The 26,083-nt window shown below is 46.9% G+C and overlaps 1 protein-coding gene across 1 annotated transcript in view; it reads right to left on the bottom strand.

Annotated features, from left to right (window-relative positions):
• LOC149332903 (uncharacterized) overlaps positions 1-24,742 on the bottom strand; it is a 36,481-nt gene extending 11,739 nt beyond the window's left edge. The window contains exons 1-5 of the mRNA XM_089555914.1: positions 24,484-24,742; positions 22,688-22,741; positions 6,050-6,107; positions 2,339-2,586; positions 769-988 (exon numbers count right to left, since the gene is read on the bottom strand). Coding sequence (XP_089412040.1) covers positions 769-988; positions 2,339-2,586; positions 6,050-6,107; positions 22,688-22,741; positions 24,484-24,709 — 806 coding nt within the window. The 5' untranslated portion in view covers positions 24,710-24,742. The remainder of the gene's footprint in view (positions 1-768; positions 989-2,338; positions 2,587-6,049; positions 6,108-22,687; positions 22,742-24,483) is intronic.
• Positions 24,743-26,083: the final 1,341 nt, after the last annotated feature.

The following is a 26,083-nucleotide window of genomic DNA, read 5'->3' as shown; positions in this document are numbered from 1 at the left end:
GTCACTGCGACCTCAAAGGCAGCGATCATGCTGACGGTGCAGCGATGTCGGCGCATGGCGACACCACCTTGCTCCTGCCCCTACCCTTTTCTCGTTCTGATGGCGCGAGATTTCCGGCTCCTAAATCCTGACAGATGCAACGCTCTTTGTGGTGTGATCCGCAGCGTCAATATAAACCCCTTCGCAGCGACTCCGCTTGTGAATTCCGCATGCCACGCAATTTAGATAGCCGTGATCGTAATTGTCTGCACCGAAGTCGTCTGGACGTTGCTTTCGCTAAATTCTTTACAAAATTGGTGTATCAAGCAGCCCTCTGTGCTTGACATGTGGTGTGCGCGAGGATCTTCAGCACTTTATCTGCCGCTGCCAAATCTTTCATCCCCATCGCAAGGCACTGTTAAGTTCTTTAGGACATTGTCAGGACGGCCCCCTGCACCTGGAGCATATCCTGGGACCCTGGAGTGATGCGGCTTCGGCTGCGCGAGGGACAAAAGCATTCTTAGTTTTTCTCACGGGTTTAGTGGACACCCTTTGATAATCATGTGTGTTTGTGAGTGCGTGAGTGTTGAGTGTGCTTGATGTCACCTTTCTTTTTTCGCTTTTTTTCCCTTTTTCCCCCTCTTCTTGCACCCTCATCTGGAGTAGCATGCTAGGTTCATAGCCAGGCAGACCTCTCCTTTATTCATTAAAGTCTCTCTCTCTCTCTCTTGCTGCCACCCTTTTCAAGCAATCTGCCCGGCTCATATAACTCCTCTAGGCGACCCTCACCCGGTAGACATGGAGGTGCCGAAGGTTGTCCTGGTGTACTTGCTCGCGGCGGACTTGAGAACACCGAAAGCTGGGCCTCCATCCCTCGGAACAATGCTGTCCTTGTCAGTGTCGTAATGCATATCAGTGTAGAACGTGACGTCGCATATCCCATCCGCAGGCAGCATGGAACTGGTCACACCGGACTCTCCAAACGTGCACGCGAGCACCTTGGGCTTGCCTGCGCGTTCACGGGCGGTAAGTCAGCGAAGTGTCAACAAATCAAAACGAACACTGGAAATCTTGAAAAATGAGCTAGAGGAAACATCACTTGGGAATTATAGTATTATGGAGGGTCGAAGTTCTCAGATATCCACAAGATATGATTAATGCTAGACGAGGATAACTGCGATAGCACTGCGCCCGTCCTATTGAGTTTTGGGCATCAGGAGCGCATGGTTATATATTAAATGCTTCAGCCATTGTGTCTTCGTATCACAAATCGCGAGGAAAGAGAAGTATAACAGAAGGGGAAGACTACTAATACTGAAATAAAGATTAGAGTATAAATATACCCGAGTCGTCCTATAAGTAGTAATTTACAGTCGGATAATCGCGGTTCTGGAGGAACACCATGACGTTAGAAAATACAAAGCATGCCACAGAGTACAAATAGGTCGGCCATATAAGGGCAAGAATAGATCACATGAGATCATATCACTTAATTACCAATGAGGTATTTGGTTTGGTTTATAGGGGTTGAACGTCCCAAAACGCCTCAGGCTATGAGAGACGCCGTAGTTAAGGGCTCCGGAAATTTTGACCACCTGCGGTTCCTTAAGGTGAAGTGACGTGGCACAGTACACGGGCCTCTAGGATAAGATATTTTGAACTAACACCTGAATTAAAGCTTATATGTTATTCGATGTGCAAGAACATCCTTTCAGCTGGAAACAGTATAGCTGAATATTTAGAGAATGCTGGCCTTCATTCTATAAGTAATTATTTATGTTCATGCAACCTGACAGTTTATCCTTGGTTCTCATTCAGCTCGCAATAAGCGTATTTCATCATTTTTCCTCGGTCAATAAGAAAATGGAAGTGTTCTGTCATCTGCGACTGAAGAAAGTACACATCTTTTCGGAATCTCTTGTTCCTGCTCAATGAATTGAGTAGTGCCTATAAATGACCTCTCAGGATTTCAAGAACATTTTGACAAAAATGCGCGGCGCAGCACTACACACGTATTTCTATTTTGATGTCCTGTATTTGTACATACATAGTTTATATTGCCGCCCCACCCGTATCCTTTCTTACTATCGCTGCCCCTTCTTTTTCTCTCCATGTCCTCTCCGTCCTTTATTTCGCTAGTCTCAGCTCAGATGATTCAGGTTTCGATGGCAGATTCCACGACCAGCTGCATTCTTTTCCTATCATTTTCCTTTTATTAGTGAATAGCCACTAAAAACAACATTTCAAACACTCGAAAACATGCCTAGATTTTTGGCATCCGATTTGGCACTCATGGCAACGCGAGTTGTGTGCACTCGTTACATAGGCACGTGCAGTACATGCAATGCTGTTCTCTTACTCTTTTCTGCCTTGGGGATCTGGTGCCCGGAACGACCACGTCTCTCCCCTTCGTGTAGGCGTCGACCGCCAGCAGCAGGAGCCATGACGATCGGCACCGTCAGCTGGTCTAGCTTGGGCAGGGAGACATTTGCTAACATCCTTGTTTCATAGTCTCCGAAGGAATATGCTGCAATCCATTCATACTGGTCCCAGGTCTTCGCAGGCAGCTTTGCGGTAATTGTGCGCTTTATTTTGTCAACCTTCTCACTGAAATAAAGAAAGGCACGAGCTGCATCAAGAGCAATTTGGAAAACGGCACATGGCTAGGTGCAGAAAGATATATAGGGGAGAAAAATGCGCGTGCAGCAGTGCTTTGCTGGCGCGTCCTCCTCTGCGAACTTGACCCGCTGACAACGGTAGCTTCGCGTATCGAGAGGTTTTGTTCATTGGGGTTTATCCTCTCAAAGCGACTCAGGCTATGAGGGACGCCGTAGTGAAGGGCTTCGCAAATTTCGACCACCTGGGGTTCTTTAACGTGCACTGACATCGCACAGCACACGGGCCTCTAGAATTTCGCCTCCATCGAAATTCGACCGCCGCGGCATTGTTCTCGGCAGAACGTTGTCCACCCCGACGCATGCAGCGCACATACCGCGACACAGCTCAAAGCGCGAATATTAATTTGATAGCAGTATAAGTTGGTGAAGACGACATCCAATGCAATCGGTGCGCTATCTGTAGAAAATCTGTCTGGTGACGATGTGCAATCTGTAGATAAATTACGTTACAGACTGGAAGTGAAGTCACCAGACCAAAAATTTTTCTGTACAAATGTAAACTAACAGACGAAGTGACGTCACCAGACCAAAAAGTTCTCTAGGAAAGTGACATTACGGACCGGAAGTCGCGTCACCAGACCTAAAAAGTTGTTTTCGGTAGAAAAGTGACGATACAGACCGGAACTGACGTAACGAGACCAAAAAGGTTTCTGTAGAAAAGTGATGTTACAGACGGCAAGTCTCGTCACAAGACCTATAAAGTTGTTTTCTGTAGGAAAGTGACGCTACATGCCAGCAGTCGCATCACCAGACCAAAAATTTTTCTGTACAAAAGTAACCTTACAGACTGGAATGTACGTCACCAGACCTAAAAAGGTGTTTTCGGTGGAAAAGTGACGTTGCAGACCGGAAGTGACGTCATCAGACCAAAATGTTTTCTGTAGAAAAATGACCTTGCAGACTGCAATGCACGTCAACACACCTAAAAAGTTGTTTTCTCTAGGAAAGTGACGCTACATAGCGGAAGTCACGTCACCAGACCTAAAAATTTGTTTTCGATAGGAAAGTGACGTTACAGACTGGAAGTGATCTCACCAGACCAAAAAGTTTTCTGTAGAAAAATGACGTTACAGACCGCAAGTCACGTCACCAGGCCTAGAATGTTTTCGGTAGAAATGTGGCGTTGCAGACAGAGTGTGACGTCACCAGACCAAAAATTTCTGTCGAGAAGTGGCGTTACAGACCGGAATAGACGTCACCAGACCGAAACGTGACGTTACAGACTGGAGGTGACACCAGACCAGAAAGTTTTCTGTATAGAAGTAACGTTACAGACTGGAAGTCACGTTACGAGACCTAAAAGCTGTTTTCAATAGAAAACTGACGTTACAGATCGGAAGTCACGTCACCACACCTAGAAAGTTGTTTTTGGTAGAAAAGTTACACACCGGAAGTGACGTCACCAAACCCAGAAGGTCTTCTGTAGAAAAGTGACGATGCAGACCGGACGTCATCAGACCAAAACGTTTTTGTAGAAGTGACGTTACAGACCGGACATGACGTCACCAGAACACAAAGTTTTCTGTAGCAATGTGACGTTACCAGAGTGGAAGTGACGTCGCAAGACCAGGACAGTCTGATGCGTCCACCTGTGGACTACCACAAGTGTGAGGTGGCGTAAGGCACGAGCAAGAGAAGGATGTACTGAGTGTTGTTAGCCAGACCACTCGCCTCTTGCAAAGACATCAACAGCTTCGAATACTATCACACTAGCAACGCAACGGAATTAGGTGTTTTTTTGAAGCGATAGCATGGACTCCTCACCAGAACAAAACCCGGTGCCATCCGTTTTGTCCACAAAAATCCCGAATGGCTGGAGGGCAGTGGTCTCACCAGACTGGAGAGAAGTTTTTGGCTAGAGGAACGTGAGGGCGCGAGACCACCAGGCCGGAGAATGTAGTTTGGCTCCAGGGTAAGTGACGTCACCAGACCGGAAGTGACCTCATCTGACCAGGTTCATTTGTGCAAGGCCTCCACTTGACCGCTGGCAGGCGGTAAGTTGCGTACGGCAAGAGCAAGCGAAGGGTGTCCTGAGTCTTGTTAGCCACACCACTCAATTCAAGTAAAGGCATCAACAGCTTCGAATGCTATCACATTAGCAACTCAATGGAATTAGGTGCTTTCCTGATGCGATAGCATGGACTCCTCCCCAGAACAAAACCCGGCGCCGTCCGGTGTTGTCCACAAAATCCCGAATGGGTGGTGGGCAGTGGCCTCACCAGAGCGGATAAATATTCTTGGCTACAGAGGCGTGACTTAGCCACGCCAACAGACCGTGAGAATGTGGATTGGCTCGAGGTTAAGTGACGACACCAGTCCGGCAGCGACCTCACCAAACCAGGTTCGTCTGTGTGAGGCCTCCATCTGAAGGTTGGCAGGTGGCAAGTTGCGTACGGAAAGAGCTGCCGGCGATTGAGGTCGTATTCAAGAGGCTCCTTCCCTAAAAACATGCCCAACTGGCTAGGGCGGATATTTTTATGTAATATTTGCATTTAAGGAGCGCGAAATTTCGCTCCGCCTGCTTAAGGATGTCATTCTAGGTTATACTCAACATTCAGCTTAGAATGTCTAGTCCTCATTTGTCCGGTATGTCCCATCCCTAAAATGAATGAACAGCAACAAAATAAAGAAAACGGTAACAAGACAAAACGAAGCTGCGTGAATTTTGCGAAACTGATCATGGCGCGCAAAATATTTGCTAGGCAGCATGGATGCGTGAGCTGCTGATACCATGGCTGCAAAGTTCCGGTTTCTTGAACCGTGCCCAGTGACACGACTGCAATAATCAGCGCGACCAGCTTGGCAGGTTATCGCGCTTATGGAGGGCAGCGTCGATCGATAATCTGAAAGCGACCGTTCGTGCTCAGGTGCAACCTGAATATGAAGCGAAATTCAGTTCCTCGAGAGGAGAGAATAGGCGGTCTCGTGTGAGCCTTTATTTTAGTCGTGACGTGTTTCTCCATAGCCAGCCCTTACTCGAAGCGTCCAGAAGCACTGAGCCACTAAACTTGGCTCTACATGCTACAGCTAGGCTTTTCTCAATAGCTTTGAAACGCGCCTAAATCGAATGTGTCTTTGTCGCATTTGGAATAAACGCGTGGATGTTTTTCAACTCGGTGACTATAAAAGCAGCGTGTATACGCACCGAATGTGGAGAAAGACATAAAGCAAGGAATGCGTTTTTTGTCACTACGTCATTTTTTTACTTGTAGTCACTGAATGTTTACGTGAATGAAAATTCGCGCCTAATAATGACCAAAGTCATCAGATGGTCAGCGCGTAAGCTTTGCGGGGATGCCGACAGGAGAGAGGAATTTTGCGCGAACGGAGTGGCCGCAGATGAAGCAGAACAGTTTCCATGCACGGGCTGTAATGAAGCCGGCTGCACTTACCTCAGCTTCACGGAAACTAGTTCATCGTATGCTCCCACTCCGACCACGAAGAACACTCCTGCCACATGGAAAAAGGAAAGAAAGCCAAGCCCAGGCAGCGAATGCAGGTTACAAATGAAAAAGCGCTTCCACATTGCCACGCAGTGTATACACACGGCATCAATTACATCTAAGCAGTCATTATGGTCCGCCGATGTGTTGGCTCTCGCGCCCAAGCTTAAAGGTGCACTGAAGAGGAATCTGAACTCGTCTTTTTGCCGCGGGAACTCGATCTACGCGTTCCGAGCATTCTTAGAAACTTCGATTTATTGACCTGTGTGGCCGATTTCCCTAATTAAATCGAATTAATGTCTGGCTCCCGCCTTTTTTTTTTAATTCTCCCTCGTACGGTGGGCGGAGTCGACCAACGTGCGGAGTGCCATTCACCCAGTCCCGTGGCGGCTTGCCGCTCTGCCATCGGCGGAGTAATACGTAGTAATCTGCAGAAGCAAATAGTCCGCGCTCATTTTTATTTCTGCGGGCTTATTTTGCGGCTATATTATCAGCGAATGAAACTATTTATTCAGGGAAACCTAAAAAACAACATAAAGCGAAAACAAAGCCTCCACGGAGCTGGCTGAAAGGCACTCCACGCGTTGGTCGACTCCGCCCACCGTACGAGGGAGAATTCAAAAATAAAGGCGGGATCCGGACGATAATTCAATTTAATTAGAGAAATCGGCCACACATGGCAATAAGTCGAAGTTTCTAAGAATGCTCGGAGCGTGTAGATCGAGTTCCTGCGGCAAAAAGGCGAGTTCAGATTCCTCTTCAGTGCACCTTTAAGGCGAAGACAACGCATAGAGGTCGGGCCAACTTCCTTGCCCAAAGTACGCGTAGAGCCAGTGTCTGCAGCGTAAACTGTATCAGTTGGCAAACTACAATAAACAGCGTAGAAAGCAAGGCACTTTAAAATGTTCCTATATTATCCCAAGAATACCCATTGCTCTGAGTCTGCTAACGTAATTATGGCTCGCATTACGGCCAGCTCTCGAAATCGAGCCCAATGAATCAAACACAGTGCTTGTGAGTGTCGTGTGGTTTAGTTTGCACTGCTTTTTTTTTTTGTAGGTAGCATTGAAAAAAGAGCCGGCTGAAACCTTGGCAACACAATTTGCTTGGCTTTATTTATTGGCCGGAAAAAAAAGCAGCCAATTGACAATCTACCTCTCGGGAGCGGTGCTACATTGCGCTCCAGACACGATCTTATAAAATCCCCCGATATCCTGCGGCCACTGCATGCGCAAAGCCCTGCTAGCAGGTTTTTTTTCTCAAAGCGAAAAAAAAAACAGCAGGAGCTGCAGCAACACCAACAACAGCAACAGCAGCAGGAACAGAACTGCATACGAGGCTACAAGGCTCTCAACAGCCTTGAGTTGGCTTCAGTCGTCTAGGACAGTCCGCTAAAACAAGCTTGGTGTCCCACAAGGAAGAATGTTGAGGTCTTTGATGTTTAACGTCTACATGAATGATTTTGTGCAAATAGACTGAGGTTTACACAGTCGATCACACTTGCCTAGAGCGCTAGCTCGAGCGGTGTTCTTCGGAGAAAATGAGGCGAAAAATTACCGCAGCCGCTTTGCGAGGGGTAAGGTGCTGGTGCCTGTGCGGCTCTTTCAGCTGCGCTCGAGCGCAAGCAGGATGTGAAAGTGAATGCCCGTTTTATAATTTATTTCTCCCTGTCGACGACGCTCGTGACAAGTGTGATAGACTCTGTACATCATACCTGCGAATGGCAATCGGGCATTTCATGGGATATTCGAAGGGCAAACAAAGTACAGGCTTAATTGCATGCACTGTCGCGGTGAAGTGCAGTAATTACTGCGGAAAAAGTAATGCTGAGACATTCAGAGCAGGAAATGCGGACTCACCGCTGAGAGTTTAACTAAAGGCGGCAACAGCATAGGATTAGCGAATATGGTTAAAACAATCGAAGTTGAAATGAATTTATGTATTGAATGAATTAGGTAGATCAGACATTAACTAAACGAGCTAGCATACAATAGTTCGGCGAAATTCGGCACAACTGAGAACTAAAACAGAATTTGATATAACACGATCACCTCGTTGTGACAACTAACTACAGTCAATTACCACAGGAAAGCACTACCTTAAGTTACAAAAATCAACTTGATATTGAAAAAGGCTGCACTGAGAGCCATAACGAATGCCTTACAAATTACAAAAGGGCCCGCTTTTTTCATGATACTTCAGTGTCTTATGATCTGTTTTAGCACTACGTTTACTGCGCAGATGCGATTTTCTGCTTTTTGTCTTCACCTTAGGTATCTAAACAGTGTACACATTTTGTTTTCTGTGTTGATGTGCAGAATATGCAAGAGAAATAGGAGCCTCCTAAAATCCGCAGAGGTGTACGTTTGTTTCAAATAAATACAATTAAAATAAACTGAACGTAATTCAAACCACAGCACGGTGATCCCCGAAAAATCGGTATGCTTCCCTACTGCTAAGGGGTATTTGGCGCTCGGTTAGCATCTAGGCTGGTGATGTGAAATTATTTGAAATTTTCGCTCTAACAAAGGCCTCACCTTTTCAACTGCAGACAGCGTCGAAGGCACCGGTGTTAAAGCAGAATCATCTGCCTGGCTACACCCATTCCAGAGCACAGGTCTCTCTCAGGTATCTCCAATTAACCCTTTCCTTTGCCAGCTGCGGCCACCGTATTCCCGCAAACTTAATATCATCCGCCCACCTGACTTTCTGCCGCCTCTTCTACACTTGCCTTCTCTTCGAATCCACTCCGTTACCCTTAAGGACCAGCGGTTATCTTGCATTCGCATTGCATGCCCTGCCCAAGCCCATTTCGACTAGGGTGTCATTAATCCACGTTTGTTAACTCACCCATTCAGCCCTATCATGCCCTATCACCCAATCTGCCGTTACGCCTATGATTTTTCTTTCCATAGCTCGCTGGGTGTCCTTAACCCCGTCCGTTAGCTTCCACGTTTGTGCCCTTAAGCGAGTTACGGTAACATACACCTGTTGTATACTTTATTGGCAAACTGCCGTTCATGACCTGAGAGAACCTGCCATGCGCGTTCCACCCCAGTTCTACTTTTCTAGTTATTTCCATCTCATGATGTAGACCAGCGGCTACTACCTGCCGTAAGTAGGCTCCGTTTTAGAAGTGGGTTTTAATGGAGATGCTCCAAGATACCATGCCGCAGTGACGGATCTCGGAGTCAGTGTTTTCCTGCTCAGTCATTGGCGCGCTGAGTGGGCGCACCCTCCCCATCACGCAGCTGTGCAGCGAGGAGAGCGAATGTCTCAAAGCATGACAGAAAGATGAGCGCAGGGTCTGTGCCTCTCTGGTCTTAAAATGAAAGCTGGAACATCCAGCCTTTCAGATACTCACCTTGTAGATCAGTCTGAGCGTCCTGGAATTCGACAGTCTTCGAGTCTTTAAGTATAACTTGACGCGTTTTAAATCTCGGGGCTGTCAGCTCGCCTAGTTCGTGATCTGCTGGCAATGGGAAAGTACCCGACGAAGGCATCGCCAAAGAGGCGAGATTGCTCTGCAATTAAGTCCGCGCGCTCAGTCAGTCACGGCGATCACGTGTCAGCGCTTTTAGTGAATAAGAACAAATCTTGTGTGCGTGCAAATGTAAACTGCATCGAAAATACGTTAAGGATTTTTTTTGTATGCGCCTGCATAGCAGCCTTCACTTTGATCGAAGGCAGTTACGTCCATGCATGCATGGCCTACGGAAATGGAGCTTCCGCCGTCAGTACGCCTGACACGAACGCTCGAGCGCATGTCTTCCACTGACGTCATTGACGCTGGGCGTCGGCCGCTGAGTCTGAGACGGTATTGGGGTGGAAGCAGGGCACGAGCCATCTACAACACAGGGCAGCACGGTCTCGGACTCGGCGTCCAGCGTTCACGGGCTGTAATACCACTGCAGGAGGGGCAACCGAGCGTTCGTGTTAAGCGCGCTGACGGCGGTACTGCAATATGATCTAGGCGCAGGTCGCGCCCCCGTTCGCTAAGCGCAGGCACATGGCACCACGATATGCATGAATTGCTGCCGGAACCACTTCGGTTTGCCTACAGTTCTCGATTTTGCGGGATTTTTTTCCACTCAAGCGCACTTCAGAATACGAATAGTTGAATTATCGTCGAAATGAAAGCGATTCATAGCGTTTACAAAAGATAGCGTCACATATTTACGCGACGTGTTTCCGTAATCTGTTGACTACGTCTCTGCGCTACCCGCTCACTACCAACAAAGTGTTACTATAAAATGGCTCCTGCAAGGTTCGAGAGTGGATAACATTGCCATTTCTGGCGTTTGCATAGTATGTGATGCACAGGTAATGGAATTCTAAGTATTTCACAGGAAGTTATTTCTTTTCAATTCATATCAGTGCGAAAATGAAGCACCTAGCATACGGCACGCATTTGCATTTGAGATGTCCGGTTGGTTTGGTTTTGGCTTTTATCGGGTATAACAAACTCAGCCTATGAGGGATGCCGTAGTGGAAAGCTCCAGTAACTTCGTCCACCTGGGGCTCTTTAACGTTCACTTAACGTGCACGTCCACTTTACGCGATCTCTTGGCACCAAACCCTTGACGACGAATAAAATGTTTTACACTCAATCGCACAGTACATGTCCCGTTGGGGCTGATTGAGTGAAGATGAAAATGTGACAGGAGGCAGTTGAAGAAAAGACAGGAAGAGGTGCCACAATGGAAGGGTCCGGAATAATTCCGATCATCGCACAGCATGCGAGCATCTAACATTTCGCTTCCATCGAAACACGGCCGCCGCGGCCGGGATTGAACCCGCAAGAACCACTCCTTGTGCAACTGTTATCATGACAGTGGACCATTCATTCAACTCGGATAAACTGCGCAAAAGGGGCCACATAAAGTCGCGACTAGTCATTTACTTCAATTCAACGTATATTTCGAAAATGTAGTTTGTTTTATCAATTTTCAATTTAGTTTTGTAAGGCAGAGTACGAGAAAAATGCGATAGCCGGCTGACCAGTGAAAACAGCTCGCGTTTACGAGGCCCGCAAATGTGAACGAGTGCCTCAGAAGCCTCTAAGCAGGTATATATTAACGCGTAGTTGTATGTGTCCTCCTGATGTAATGTTTCCGCGCATCGACAGAATATCCAGAATATAAAGAAGTTTATCGTAGCAGCCTCTGCTATGGCTTGGATGGTCACAAACCACCAGGTTTCTAACACTAAGTACCCCAACCAAAACAAGACCGGCTGTGTGTGTTCCCCCATATTTCATCGAAGCAATGGGTATTTGACAACAAAGATTGGGCTACCAGGGTAACAGCAGCTGAAGCACGAAGCATACCAAATATACTAACTTTGCAATGGTTTTGTTTGGTTTATGGGGTATAACGTCCCAAAGCGACTAAGGCTATATGTGAACCGCCGTAGTGGAGGGCTCCGGAAATTTCGACCACCGGGGGGCACTGACATCGCACAGTACACGGGCCTCTCCTTCAAGGAAATTCAGCCGCCGCGGCCGGGATCGAACCCGCGTCTTTCGGGTCAGCAGCCGAGCACCATAACCACTGAGCCTCCGCGGCGGCCTAACGTAGCAATACACTGCGTCAATAAAAATATAGGTTGCCCGGTAGCCTATTGGGGAAAGGTTTTGTTCTGAACGAAACAGAAGCAGTCAAGAGAAACTTGCTGCTCTCATAAGACCACGTCAAGATTCCCCTACAGTCAGCGAGGCTTTGCGAGGACTGGGACGATGTTTGGTGTCAAACTGGGAACCTCTAAGCACACAAGGCAGGACAGAAGGTTAAACCGGTCTCAAAACTATCTATCCTCGGCAGGAAAAACTAAGCTTCCCTGACTGTTAATGAGCCACTGAGAGGCCAGTGAAAAATTTGTTTACATTTCTAAACCGCTGCAGGTTTCTTTCATATATCGACTTGCTCATGGTAGATGGTCATCCTTGTGTCTCCATTGCTTATATAGTATTCTTCAGAGCATAACACAAACCATGATGTATCACAAGATATTGCTCTGTTTTGAGAGGAATAAGACGGACGGATATGGCCTCCTTGCTTTTATCCGAAGAGCACCAAATTGAGTAAATGGTGATCCTCAAAGCCACAATTACGGAAGGTTGGTGGCAAAGATGCATCGAGTTGTCTGATCGAGGGTATCTGCCAGTTGATGTCGCGCCGCAAAAAACCGGTCAGCGAACGAATTCCCTAATATATCTTTCGGTCATCACGATTGTACAGTATTAACCAAAACTGGCCTGGCGATAACACGATATTCGTCGCTACTAAAGCGCCCTTATCACGTGATCGCTCTGCGCACTCACCTTACTCGGGCTGTAAATGGTGAGGTGGCCGTATTCATTGATAGCATTAGGTAAAGTTAGCTTGATGTTCGCTGCCTTGTATGGCCCCAGTGGGTCCGTCCTGAAAGTCGACATCTCAGGGTGAGCACATGCAGCAGTCATCACAAATTGCTCTCTGGAGATGCGAGCCGCATAAGAATTATGCGACCGTGAGAAGAGATCTATCTGAGTTTGGTCCTTCCGTGTTTCCTTTCGTGTATGTTTCCGTGAAATTCGTTAATTTCTTACTAAGTGTTGCGACTATACCCTTTCCCTTGAATGTAAGGGACATACGCGAGGTCTGCATTCACGAGGGGCTTAATCGAAGTAGTATTACATCGTGCATGATGGGAATTTAAGCCTCTTAAGGGTCTTCGCACCCGCGGTATTTCGTTAGTTATCGCTATTTAACCTAAAAAGTATTCTTAGCCGCAAATAGTACGGCGTCAATAAAGCAAGTGAGTAAAGTTGAAAATGTGAAAAAAGGTCTGTCCTTCACGCCCACTAACTACAGCAAGGCGACTGTTCCAAAAAAAAAACAGGGTTCCAACGTGCGCCGAGACGCACATGGGCGCCTTGTACTTAGCTCGCGCGGCTTGCTGAGAAGCAAGCAAATATCATTTCAAACTCAAACCCCAGAGCGCAGCAATCGATTTGCACCAATAGCTATAAAACAGACTCCACTATAGATATATTCCTGCAGCGTCACGCCACTCACTTGCCGTTCTCGTCTTTTATCAGTTCCCATGGGCCCGATTGGTCACGTCCTATCAGGAAATGCGAATCTGCGGACGAACGGAAACGACGTGGCAAAAAGAAGTCAACCCTTTGAAAGCATGTCAACGCGCGCTGTAGGCGTTCTGCAAAATGCCTACAACGCAGAACTGTATGCGCCAATTGCAGTCAGTACATACACGCAACCAATGCACGCTTATAAGTGTCTTGCGGTCATAAAGGGTACCGCACCTAGAACTTCCTCCGCGAACATCCAGTACACCGGGGCTAGAAGGCACTAAGAACCCAGAATAAAATAATGTTGTAGCAGGGGACGAAGTCTGTAAAGAATATACTGAAAGGCGTGCTGCTAAGTTAGGCTGCTGTATACAAGCAGCTCCCTATCCACATTTCATTTCATTTGATTTCCTTAAAGGCCCCATGCCTGGGGTATTACATAAGGGGTGGTAGCATTTAAAGAAAACGTTCTTAAAGCTGTACATAATTTGTTACATTTTCATTGAACTTTGATGAACACATGCCCACAGTAGGCGTCAAAATAAATATGGTCGTTTTAATTTTTTTTTCTGGTGCCGGTGAATGATGCTGGAATGCAATAACGTGCGACTATAATGAATCGCATGAATTCATTTCGTGTTCTCCAAAATATGAACTGGGGACACTATGCGAGACAGTTAGCCCTAAAGTTATTAATGTAATGCCGCAAATTCAAACCAATTCTCAGCAGTGTTTTAGAGCGGGAAGCAATTTATGAACTCATTATGTTCATATAATATTTCGTTATAACAATCAATATCCGCAGATAACTCGACGTCAGTCTTGCATGCTTTTTTTTTTTGCTTTTAACGTTTTGTAGCGTGAGCTACACTGACCGAGGTTGAGCAGTTTCGCGCGGCTTCTAGAGAGCCGTGCTGCGCATGCGCGAGGAGCAAGTGACGTCACTACGCACAGCTGGCGTGCCTCGCCGCGCGCGCTCGCCTTCCTTTCGAAATGATCAGAGTTCAAAACGTTGACAACGCCAACGGCAATGAACACGATGAACATCGATGGGCTATGGCTTTAGCGCCGCGTTTCTATAGGCACAACTTGTCTACGCCTGCAGCCCACATTTTATCACTCCACCGACCCAGGGAGCCATTATGAGCACTTCCTTTCCTTAATTTTAAAACGTTGTCAGTGCCAATGCCAATCAACACAACGAACGCCGACGGCCTATGGCTTCAGCGCCGCGTTTCTGGAAAAACGTTGTCAATGCCAACGCCTGCAGCGCATACCTTTCACGACCGCCACTTCGGAACCGCCACTGCCGCTACAACCGCCGCTACAACCACCGCTACATCCTCCTAAACTATTTCGTCAAAATATTTTCACCAACTAGCCTAAGGCATGGTTGAGGTGTCCACTGTTCCAGGCGGGCAGTTATGCGCCTGGTTCAGGTGTCCACCGAGATGTGGACACCTCGCCCACACCCCACGCTATGTATATCCTGGCATAGCAGAGCTAAGCAACTTCCAATTTTTTTGCTACCAGAAGAAGCGTTCCTCATTTGTTTGCTATGGTAGTCCTAACTGCTCAATATGATCGATGAAAACCTCTTAAAAGAAAGGCTGTCCTAAAATGTTTGACTCAGTCGTTCGAAAATTCCTTTATTTCTTGTAAGATAAGAACAAAACGTTTCTGTTTTGCACGCAATTAACTTCGTACTCAGCCTCTCTCGTTCAAAAATTACTTTATTTCTTGTAAGATACGAACAAAACTCTTCTGTTCTGCACGTAATTAACTTCTTATTCAGCCTCTCTCGCTTAGTGTTAGTTGTCACAAGTATTAAGCTGTCTGTGTTCAGATGAGGTCTTGGTCATCCCATAACAATTTTACATACGATGAATAGGAAGACTACCGGTGATTATTGAAACGTCCAGTTTGTCCGCTTTTGTGAAATGTTCATCAGCTAAAGGTCCACTCCCGCGTGTTTGTGAATACCGTCTAACTTCTGGCTGTAACACTCAGAAAAACTGCGAGACCACACGGCCCCCATAGCGCCCTCATACCGTCGCTGCGTACATAAACATTCGGAAGACACCATACGCGTGATGCACCAACAACACGCCAAGGAACGAGTAGGTGCTGTCAAGATGGCAGTCGATGTTATGATTTCATCACGCTGCTTTAAACGGGCGGAGAGCAGGTAATAAACGAGAAAACTGGTGGCCTACTTGTGCCAGGCGAACGATACTTCTACTGTATTGCTTTGCGTTTCTCAGCTGAGCGCCATTTTTAAGAGCTTTTAAAAAAGAAATCTATGCACCCAATGATGCGGTGCTACCGCATGCTTGAATAATTCCTGATGCATGGCAGCAGTCGAACTGCCCTTCGTGCATCTTTGACGAACCTACGAGCAGTTGAATGCCAAGGCGACAAGAGGGCCGCATTCTGCCGCCTATGCCAAATTAAATATAACTGGATAGAGCTTAACGAAAAAAATGACGGCCATAAATTATGAAATCATTCTTGAAGCGCCCAAGAAAAAAATGGCGCAGGGCCAGGGCAAATATAAATATCAAAGCGCTTCCGGTGGACCGCACCTTCGAAGTTGGGAGTAACTGCCAGTTAGCACCCATTAAAGCGCAGTCATTCATATACAAAAGCAAAGCTATACGTGTTACAAACATTTTAACTGATAAGGTAGCAGGGGAACAAATGCTTATTCTCTTGTGGGGAATCGAACCCGGGACCATCGCCTTTTTGCGGCAGTCGCTCTCAACTGTAATGTGGCTAGCAGATGAGAGGGCTATAAATTTTTCTTCAGTTAGTCCTGTGTAACCGCACGGCTTCGCTTGGGCGGGGCTGATGTCTATTTCCTAGTTAAATAATTTTTTCTTCGAAAGTTGCCCCATATACACTGCACCTTCAAAGGACACTCGAAAACAGCAAAAAGGCCAGGAAGGCACTTGAACACAAAAGGCGATGCCTAATTCTTAGTCATACATTGGCACTCTCAAAATCGCATGTCTATCGGCCGCAACAACGAAGGTATGTAAGCACCCATTACCCAACACAGTGAATCAACTACGCTCTGGTAGAGGCATAGAGCATGCAGAGAATGACAGTAATAAGCATTTGAATTAGTCACAATGAAAATAGCGCATCTTTGAGGAACACATGATTGCCGACAACATAAAAAAATGTGCGCGCTAGAGCCAAAACAACGCAACGGATTGCACAAAAGGTGTGACTGATAAAAACAATCAACAACGAAGGCAGAGAAAACCACGCGGTTAAGGCAATATGCAACAGAAGGGAGTGTAAGAAGACCAGAAGACACATGATAAATAGCCAGCTTTCCACCATAAAGCTGCAGATATAGGACAGCGCATGGCACAGTCGAATTCAGCGCACACGTACATTGACAGTGCGCAGGCTTCAAAGCGACCTCCATAGCATGCAATCCAGTTGCTCCGCACAAGTGCCAAACTTCAAAAAGACATGCACATCTCTTACGTGACGCCCGGACACAGCCCTCAAAATAAGAAAAATAGCATTGGGGATCAGACAGCCGGCAAGTAAAAAAATTAAATGAGAGGATGCAACAGAAGAGCCAAGGGTCATCATGCAACTCCCGCAGTTTGCATCAAGATCACCCAAGGAGAGGAGTCGCGCCACTAAATAGGTTTGGTTTGGTTCATGGAGTTTAACGTCCCAAAGCGACTCAGACTATCAGAGACGCCTTATTAAGGGCTCCGGAAGTTTCGACTACCTGGGGTTCTTTAACGTGCACTGACATCGCACAATACACGGGCCTCTAGAATTTCGCCTCCATCGAAATTCGACCGCCGCAGCCGCGATCCAACCCGCGTCTTTCGGGTCAGTAGCGGAAAACTATAACCACTAAGCCATCGCGGCGGAGCCGCCACTAAATAGCGTGTACATTCGACTAACGGGAACACTTATTTCCTTCTATTTCGACACGGTGCTGCTCACAGTCGAAAACGGCATTTCTCAGTTCAATTTTCCGCCTGTATTCCCATTAAACAATTTGTTGTTTTATACCGTGTGACGCTGTCAGACACCTACTTGCATGCACCTTAACGTTGCTCGTATTTACTGCTGAAGTCTCTGCTCAGGTAATCCCCGGTTCCATCAACTGCATTCGAATATTGCCGCATGTTTGAATGTCCAGGGCACCACAAGCCACCAATTCAGAATTTATTGGCATAGTCGCTGATGTGACGCTCTTGGCCGACCTGATCATCGAACCATGCCGTATAGTCTAGCATAGACGTCCGAATTTAGTTTGAATTTGCACACAGCTACTCAGTGGTGTATTATGGAAGATTACAATGATAGCCAGCTGTCGTCTCCTGTGAGCTTAAGGGGAGTGTGGCAAAGAAAAATTTACAGCCGCATTTGCCCTTTGATGATTTTTACCCAAAAACTGCTTCCCAATTTTTTAGATAGTGGCCATAACATGCGCGCGGCTATGAGCCTAGTAAATACGGCACATATATGAAGAGCTCAAGGCCTACATTCTTTACAAGTAACCCCTTCGCCAAACCAAATTGCCTTCGGCAGCATGGGTCGCCATAAGAGAAGGGAGGAAGATGGCAGTGAAAGAAGAAAGATGTACCGTAATGGAGGGCTCCGGAATCAGGCGTTGAAAATGAGGCAACAACATTGGCAACATCAACACTAAACACTTCTCTCCATGGCCATCCACCGAAAAGATGTTACCGAGCCAGTGCTCAGAAACCCACGCGGCAACGTTGGCAGCATCAACAACAAACACTTTTCAGTAATTCCCAACTGGCTCAGGGGGAGGGCCGTACAAAACTCCTTAAGGTGGCTACGGGTTATCATTAATTTTCCTTTTCCAAAGATTTTTGATGTAAAATTGGTTCTGAAAGAAATATTATTGACTTGATAGGGAATAGAGTTAGCAGAGAATGAAGAAATCTTTTTTGCCCACTTTTGATACAGAATTCCTAAACTTTAAGGATGAGTAATCCTTCCTTTAGAGCAGGGTTCATTAAAAAATTGGCAGAGGCTCAGCTTGGTTAAGCCCAGAATTTGCGAAAGAAACTTCATCTGTTTCTTCAGTACGCAGTCGTTTCCTAGCTTGAGCGAATCGTTGCACGTCTCTGTAGCTCGCTGTCGTTTCCTCCGTTCGTTACGACGAGCTGCCTTAGCGCTAGGCGGCATCGTCGCGAAGCAGATGTTAAGCCGCCGGTGTACGCCGGTGGTTGGCACCGCCACTGCTCGCTGACGGCGGTTGGGCGCGAGTTGGGCCCTCAGCTCTTCGGCGTGACGTCACAACACCTGTTGCGCTCCTAGTGGAGAGCGCGGGAGTTAGGCGCCGGTGGTGCCACCGCCGCTTCTTTCGACGGCGCGAGATGGTCGCTCAGATTGATTGATTGATTGATAACAACTTTTATTTTCATCGATGTAGGAGGCCCCCTACTCCCCGTCCCTGGCACGCAGGCCTAGGGGACGGGGGACGGGACCTCCGCGGCTAAAGACTGGCGAAGATACATTGTCTCTTCGCGGCTTCAGCCGCCAGGCGGACAGCTCGTTTCAGGTCGGCGGGGACCTCGCTTCGCAGAAGGGCCTCCCAGGCTTCTCTACTCTTAATATTGTCCTCAGCACCCGGGGATCCAGGGCATTGCCAAATTATATGATCGAGGGTCCCCCTCGCTCCACAGGTCTTACATTTGTCACCTTTTTTATCGTCTAACGTGGTTTGCAATAACCAGACAGGGTTAACGAAATTTCCGGCCTGTAATCGTCGCCAGGCGATGGCCTCTGTATTGGTTAAGTTTGGATCTGGTTGTGGCACTAGACGCCTGCCTAACCTGTAGTGCACGGCGATTTCCGCGTACGTTTGCAAACGTTCGTCCATCCCCTGGGGGTCGGTTGGCTTTACAGTTACCCGGAAGTAGAGATCTCGGGCTAACATGTGGGCCGCCTCGTTACCGGGGACGGATGTGTGTGCTGGGACCCAAATTAAGGTGATCTTGCGATCAATTTTGGCTGCGGACAGAATTCGAGCCGTTTCTGGCGAGACCCTGCCCTTTCCGATGTTGCAGAATGCTGTTTTGCTGTCACTAAGAATCTAACTAGCCTTGGTTCCGGCGCAAGCAAGCGCTATTCTCTTCGGCGTGACGTCACAACACCTGTTGCGCTCCTAGCGGAGAGCGCGGGAGTTAGGCGCCGGTGGTGGTCACCGCCGCTTCTTTCGACGGCGCGAGATGGTCGCTCAGCTCTACGGCGTTTCGTCACGCATGACGTCACACAGGGTTCAGCTAAAGGTCAATGGTGGTCACCGCCGCGGCACGGCAAAGGCGTGAAAGTGCAGTAGTATTGCTTTCGCAATAAAAATTATAGCCATTTCCGGCATGACGTCTGCGATTGTGTTCATGATTGAAATTATTTTAGAAGGGTGAAAGTTTTTTATGTCGTCAGCGACGCAGGCTACATTCGGGATCCCTGCTAGACGGAACGGTAACGTCAATTTCAGCAGAAAACCGCCTTCAAAAATAAATATGGAAATGTGCAAAGTGCTACGGCGCCTAGGAAGAGGTCTGAAAAAAAAAGGAAATTGTTTTTTGAGCAAAGGAAGTGCCACAGTAACTGCCTCACATCTGGGTGGACACCCGAACCACGCCTTAAGGGACGTGAGGAAGGTGAGATCGAAAGAAGAAATTTCGACCACCTAATTTAGGCCTCCTGGGGATCATTAATGTGCACTGACATCGCACAGCACACAGGCGTCTTTGCGTTTCACCTGCATTGAAACGCGGCCGGTTCGGCCGGGTTTTAACCCGGGACCTCCGGCTCAGTAGCCAAGTGCGTAAACTACTGAGGCACCGTGGCGGGTGAGTGGTCTGGTGGCGTCAATACAAATTTTGCGATTTTTCTATACAGTCGAACATAAAGCGTGCGTGAAAAGTATTAAACACTTTCTAGATTGCTGCAAAAAACGTCTCAAAATAAGGCTTTGTCTTATTCAGGGTCTTGTTACTGCATGAAAACAATCAGCAGGCCATACTTATCAGCCATTGCCAACTTGCCCAGCAGGACGGCCGTACTCATAGCCGCGCCGTTAAGCTCCAAGCGCCCGCAACTATCGTCTCTGCATAGGCTAATTTTAAGCCGCTTTTCAGGACTTCAGGCTGCACTGTGTGCCCTTGGAAAGCGTGGAGGGTCAATAAGGGAACACTCAAGTGGTGTCATGAAGACGTGCATAACAATGATTCACATGAACCCAGCAGTGTAGAACACGTTACAATGATTCGCAGCTCAACTTGCTCATTGATGGCACAGCTTTCACATTTGACCGAACGCACTTAACTCTGTCTGCAAAACTGCTTGGCACGATCAGCATTCAGCAGGAGCCACCTGCGACATATGCGGCACTGAAAAATTTTGCACAGCGATGATTAGTCACCAGTACTTTTATAGTGGTCAATTGGTGCTTTCACGTACGCAATCTTATAGCGGAGTTGTACATCTGGGAATCGTTCAGTCATTTACAGGTAAACGACATATATTTTTCTCACTCCCCAGCGAAATGCTGCTTAACACTTACCTGCCACTCTTGCATCGAAGTTGAAGCCAATGATGTAGATTTTGTTGTAGCTCGCAGCGTGTACCTCACCACTTATGTCGAGTGTCGGTACCAGTGTGAGGGCTTCAACTTTCAGGTTTCCTAATAACCTGCCGAAGTAGGTCAAATCTGCGTGGAACGCATACTCAGTGTCAACAGGAGGGCTGAGATACAAAAGCATTCACAGTATTTTCTCTGACTTTGCCTTCATCGCCCTAATCGCGGAAGCACACGCAAGCCTTTCTCCCTAGCTCAAACACTGGAAAAAAGTGAATAATCGAAGATTACAACCCAACAAATTGTGTCGTTCAAGATCTGAGTCAACGAACACTGCTGTGAAATCTTTCTTCGAAATGCTGCAGGGTTTTATTTGTTCGAGAGAAATGGCGATGGCAATGACTTCGTGGCTACCGAATCGGGAACACTAATCAAAAGAAGGGCAGCTTGGACGAATTAGCGCCACGACACAAGGCATTTTCATTAGACAGGATGGGTTCCCACACCGTTTTTCCAAGCATTTCGGCCCAGAGAAGCCGAGAACTAGGACAGGCGGCACTGGAGACAATGCTATTGAGTTTTCCCACATTATGTTTTCCCACAACAGCGTTAAGCATTTGCTCGAATGGTCGCCAAGCACTCTTTCATATTCTTTCATGGTCTTTCATAATCTTTTCGGCCTTCTTCTAGCGACTTTCTTTGGCAGTCTTCAAGAGAAATTGGCGAGTAGATTTTTGAAAAACACTAGTATATTCATAAATGCCCGAAGAATGGCAATACTTCTTGCACTTCTCTGAATTACGTAGCAATGAAATTCGGCGCACTCCTTTAGCACCTCGATGCTTATCTATTGCGCAAATTTGAAGATGTGCTTTCCAGTTGTGGACAAAAAAATTCTTGAAAATAGCCTCAATTGAGACGTGCTGTTTTTGAAAAGTTTTCTAGAATGCGACAACTTCTTCATAATGGCGGAAATAAGCCTGACATAATCTTTCTTACCTGTAGCTTTAGTACAAAAGATATATTTCATTGCTTTTGTATCTTGATTCTTACGTCATTGAAAATTTGTGAAACTGAGCTTTGCTTGAAAATGCTGCGTCTGCCACGATGCTGTTTAAGATTTTTTCTTCTCAAATATTCACATTTTCACAAAACAAAAATCGCTGTCGGCGTACTGAATAGTATGTGAATAAATATGTAAAAAAGCGAGAAAATAAATTTTTAAATATTTGATCTCATGGAATCAGTCAGTTTCATTTCATACAACTTTATGCCTTATAAAAATGAGTTCTTGCGTGCACAAAATTCCCTGTATACCTTGTGTATACTACTTGTGTCATTTTAATCTTTCTAATTAAAGCTGTCGGACAAGATTTCATTTCAATGTAATAACTTTTAAGACCAACAAAACACCGCAGACTAGGCCACACAGCCTGCAATGCACTTGGTTTCATGGGGCTAGGACACTCCAGTCTGTTTTAACCACATTAAAAACGAAACACATTCACCATAAAGCATCCACAAAAGCGGCATTGTGTCAAGGTTCGCAAATGAACTTTGACTACCATGGGTGTCACGTGACACGTCTATGTTAGTCATTCTGCTACAGAACGTACAGTACTTGGCAAGTAGTCACGCGGAAAAGAACATGTGATGTAATGGTGGCTGCACCACTTAAGCAGCGCTTTGCGGGACGGCAGATAAGATGTTCAGAAGTAAACAGCATGTGCAACGTGGCGTACAGCACATCTGACGTCATGACGGAGTTCGTAGCACGTGTTCGCTAACTTTGTTGCCGTAGAATGCACCGTACCATATTTTTACGGGGCACGTTCACAATGGAATGGTACAGCATATGTCGCGGCAGAAATGTTAGCACACACATGCGGCGTACTTATACAGAATTCTTTCTTACTTTCCGGTTCTGGTTCTGGCTCTGGTTCAGCTACGGTCGAGTCAGTGGAGGTAACTGAAAAAGAGGAAATACGCAACGCACCATGGCAAGCTCTGTGCGTGTGTACGAAAGAGGGCAACAGTGAAGCTGAAGACGCTAAATTTTTTTAGACGATATTATTCTTTCCACCGGAAATCTGGTGGTCAGCCATCGTCCAATGGATTGTCCCTGAGGTCTTCGCACAGTTGTATAGAGGGTTCGAGTGCGTGCTGGTAGCGTATTATTTATTGATGCCTTAAAGGCCCCTTTACGGTGTAGCACAAGAGGGGTGGGCGTGGACTACGGCAATACGCGTGATTTTACAGCGTATCAGTGTCACCTGCCTTCGGGTTCCGGTTAGGTGGTGTGAGGGCCACCAGACAGCAATGCCCCATGGCTTATTTACGGGTCCGCAGTTGTGCGCGCTCTGCTTGATGCGAAAGACACTGCATCGACAGGCAGAAGCGACGATACGCATTGTCTGTCGCCTGTGTTGTGACGCGGAACGCGATTTGCATAAGCTTTGCCGTGATTCGGTACAGAGAGCGCATCTGGTATGAACTAAGAGGGAAGCATGCTATGCAAATAGGCATAAGACAGCTGTCGTGAACCTGAAAACGAAGGGCCGGTGTCACTGATACACTGTGCAGCAGTCCACTCGAGAGTCCCAGAGAAGAGTGAGAAGAGGGAAGGTGAAAAAAGGAGAACGAAAAAAGAAAGGGGGTCTGGGCTTACGCCGAGACCATTAACAATTTATAGAAAAAAATGTGCAGGATTCATATCCTAGTTGTGATCCACGCGCGAAAAGGAAATACAAGCAATCATGGCAGAAATAAAACTAAAGAAAACGTGATCCTTTAATAAACATAAGACGCGTTATTCAGCAAACAAAAAGAAATTCACAGCAAAACGCACCGAAAACAAGAGCTAAAGGCCTGATGATAACAAGAAAACATGAAGAACCAGCTGATAAAGCAGCAGCCAGAGTACTGTCAAGTACCTTAAACACGCTTAAAATACCTTAAACACGCTTAAACATGGTAGACTATGGCTCTGGAAATTAGGTGTTGCAGTGGACTCATGGGAAATCGCTTGTAACGGTGGCACAGTTTTTCACGCACAATGGTTGCTACTCGATTATCAGTGTAATAAAAAAATCGATTATAGTAAGGGAGTAATTAATTGCTCATTAGCTCTGACTCAAAAACAGCCCTACGGAGGAAAGAAGAAGCAGGCAGTTTTTAGTTGCATCGAACCCGGTGCCCCACCGGAAGTCCGTGTTCCCAGGGTAGGCTACTGCTTTTTGGAAGAATATTAGTTATTTCTCTTATACTACCATTTTACTCCACCTTGGGGATGGCATTAAACGCAGTGGGCGATATTGCAGTATGAAAATATGATATTAAGATAAGACCGGTTGGTCTTTGAACGCAGAGCAAAATACTTGAGAGCCGGCCCTGCTTCACCGAGGTGTAGCTTCGCTGAGCATCCGTTAGATGGCGTTGCGAGAGGGTCCTTGTTTCCCATGCCTACGTTCTCCTTTTCAGCCGGCCACATACTAGGTGTTTAAGGTAGAAATTTCCGCGGCTTGGACCTCTCTTTTTTTGTTGTTCTTTAAATGAAAAACGTTATCACCCCAAGTTTTCGCTAAGTTTACAATGAAACCACAGGGTGCCACTGCTACGCTTAAGTTTGGGCGCACAAAACGATACGGAAGCAGTTTACGAAGTCCGAATTAGGAGATTGCTAGCGGACTCGCTCACGAGATGGGGGCTCACCGTCTACTTCATCCTCCACCGCAGACAACAAGAAGGCGACAACGCCTCCCACGAGCACTAGCACGAAAACGGCAGCGACGATTAGTCGAGTGCGGCTTCTGCCTTCAGCCGGTGCTCCCCTGCGAAGTCGGAATGTGCCTTTGAACTCGATAGCGTTAAGGGCCGCGTGTCGCAGAAAAGCCGGTGTCGTCGCCGGCGTCGGCGGCGTTGGCCGTGAGCGACACATCGCAAAAGCATTAATAAATAAATCAGAGCAGGAAATCGGTCAACTGCGGGAATCGAACCACGGCCTCCGGAGTACGAGACGAGCAGGCTAACCCCACCGCCACGCCAGCTCGATGGCTCAGAATGAACAAAGGCGCGCCTAGTGAATACGGTGTTTTTTCTTGTAAGGCTGCTTTAGAGACGTGTACTGTGGTGTATGTTAGTAATTATGAGCACGGAAATTACAGAAGTCGCAGTTGCTTAAGCGAGTGGCAAAGTGCGTTTCCGTTACTTTTCCTCTTCGCTTGGCGCGCACGTAGCTCCTCGAGGCGGCGCCCACTACAACCACTCCCTCCTCCTCCTCTTCGCAGTGTACGCCACTGCCCCAACAGATGGCGCGCGATGGCAGCGCCTCCTAGCGCCTCCCGCTCGTCTCATACGGGCGCAGTGGGGCCGTGCGGGGCCGCACAAACCACGCGGCAGGGTTCCCAGGTTTGGCTACTTTGCGCGAAATTGGCTACTTTAGGGAAGTCTTGGCGACAAAAATGTGAACTTGGCTACTATTTGGCTACTTTTTAAATCGAATTTAATACCTAACAATGGACCTCTTTCTTCAGCAATGGCGCGTGCTTCTTTGCTTGAGTGCGCCAAAATGCCACATATGGTCATCATTATTCTGCGGTGCCTTCCGTTTTGTTGAATATTTACCTCTAATCATGCAGACTTAAAATACTTGTCGCTCCTGTGTTCACTTAATGTTCGTCGGACTTGTTTTCCCACGACAGAGTCGGAAACCTCAACTCTGCTAAGCAATGCTCACATGTAGGCTTCTTTAGAGCCAGCAATAAGAAATGTCCAATCTCCATTCACTAAATGCGCCTCAGCTAGACAAAGGACTAGCTACTTAGCTGATACACTCTGTTTCTTCAATTGACAACTGGTTCAAAGCACGTTGATCGGCCGCACATACACGTCCGACAGCCACTTGTATGATGCTGATAATTACAGCCGTGGCTTAATTTTTTCAGGGCACATGGTTTCTGGAAGACCAAAAGTTTTGAAACGTGATGGCGAAAACTCTTCGTACCGTACAGCGATAAAGAGCTTCAGGGGAGACATAAGTGCCCCAGTATACGGCTGAAAATCAACCCATGTGTCCTGAAAAAATTTGAACAAGGCTGTGGTGTCTATGGCTTAAATACATATGAACTTCACGTAGCGATCAGGCTCTCTTTAGTACTACAAATCTGACAGAAGATCACAGGAGAAAAACGGTAAAGAAATGGGCACATAAACTCATGCCCTTGTTTACAGAGCAGTGAAGAAATTTATGGGACTTAAAATTGTTATGATTGTGGCTTAGGAACACAAATTTCCTCTCTGGAAGGTTGCTTTT

This window comes from Amblyomma mixtum, chromosome 8, assembly GCF_055824585.1.
Source record: "Amblyomma mixtum isolate Tamu chromosome 8, ASM5582458v1, whole genome shotgun sequence".
In the NCBI taxonomy this organism is placed as follows: domain Eukaryota; kingdom Metazoa; phylum Arthropoda; class Arachnida; order Ixodida; family Ixodidae; genus Amblyomma; species Amblyomma mixtum.
The sequence above is the reverse complement of the archived record's forward strand: the minus strand, read 5'-3'. Positions and strand labels throughout refer to the sequence as shown.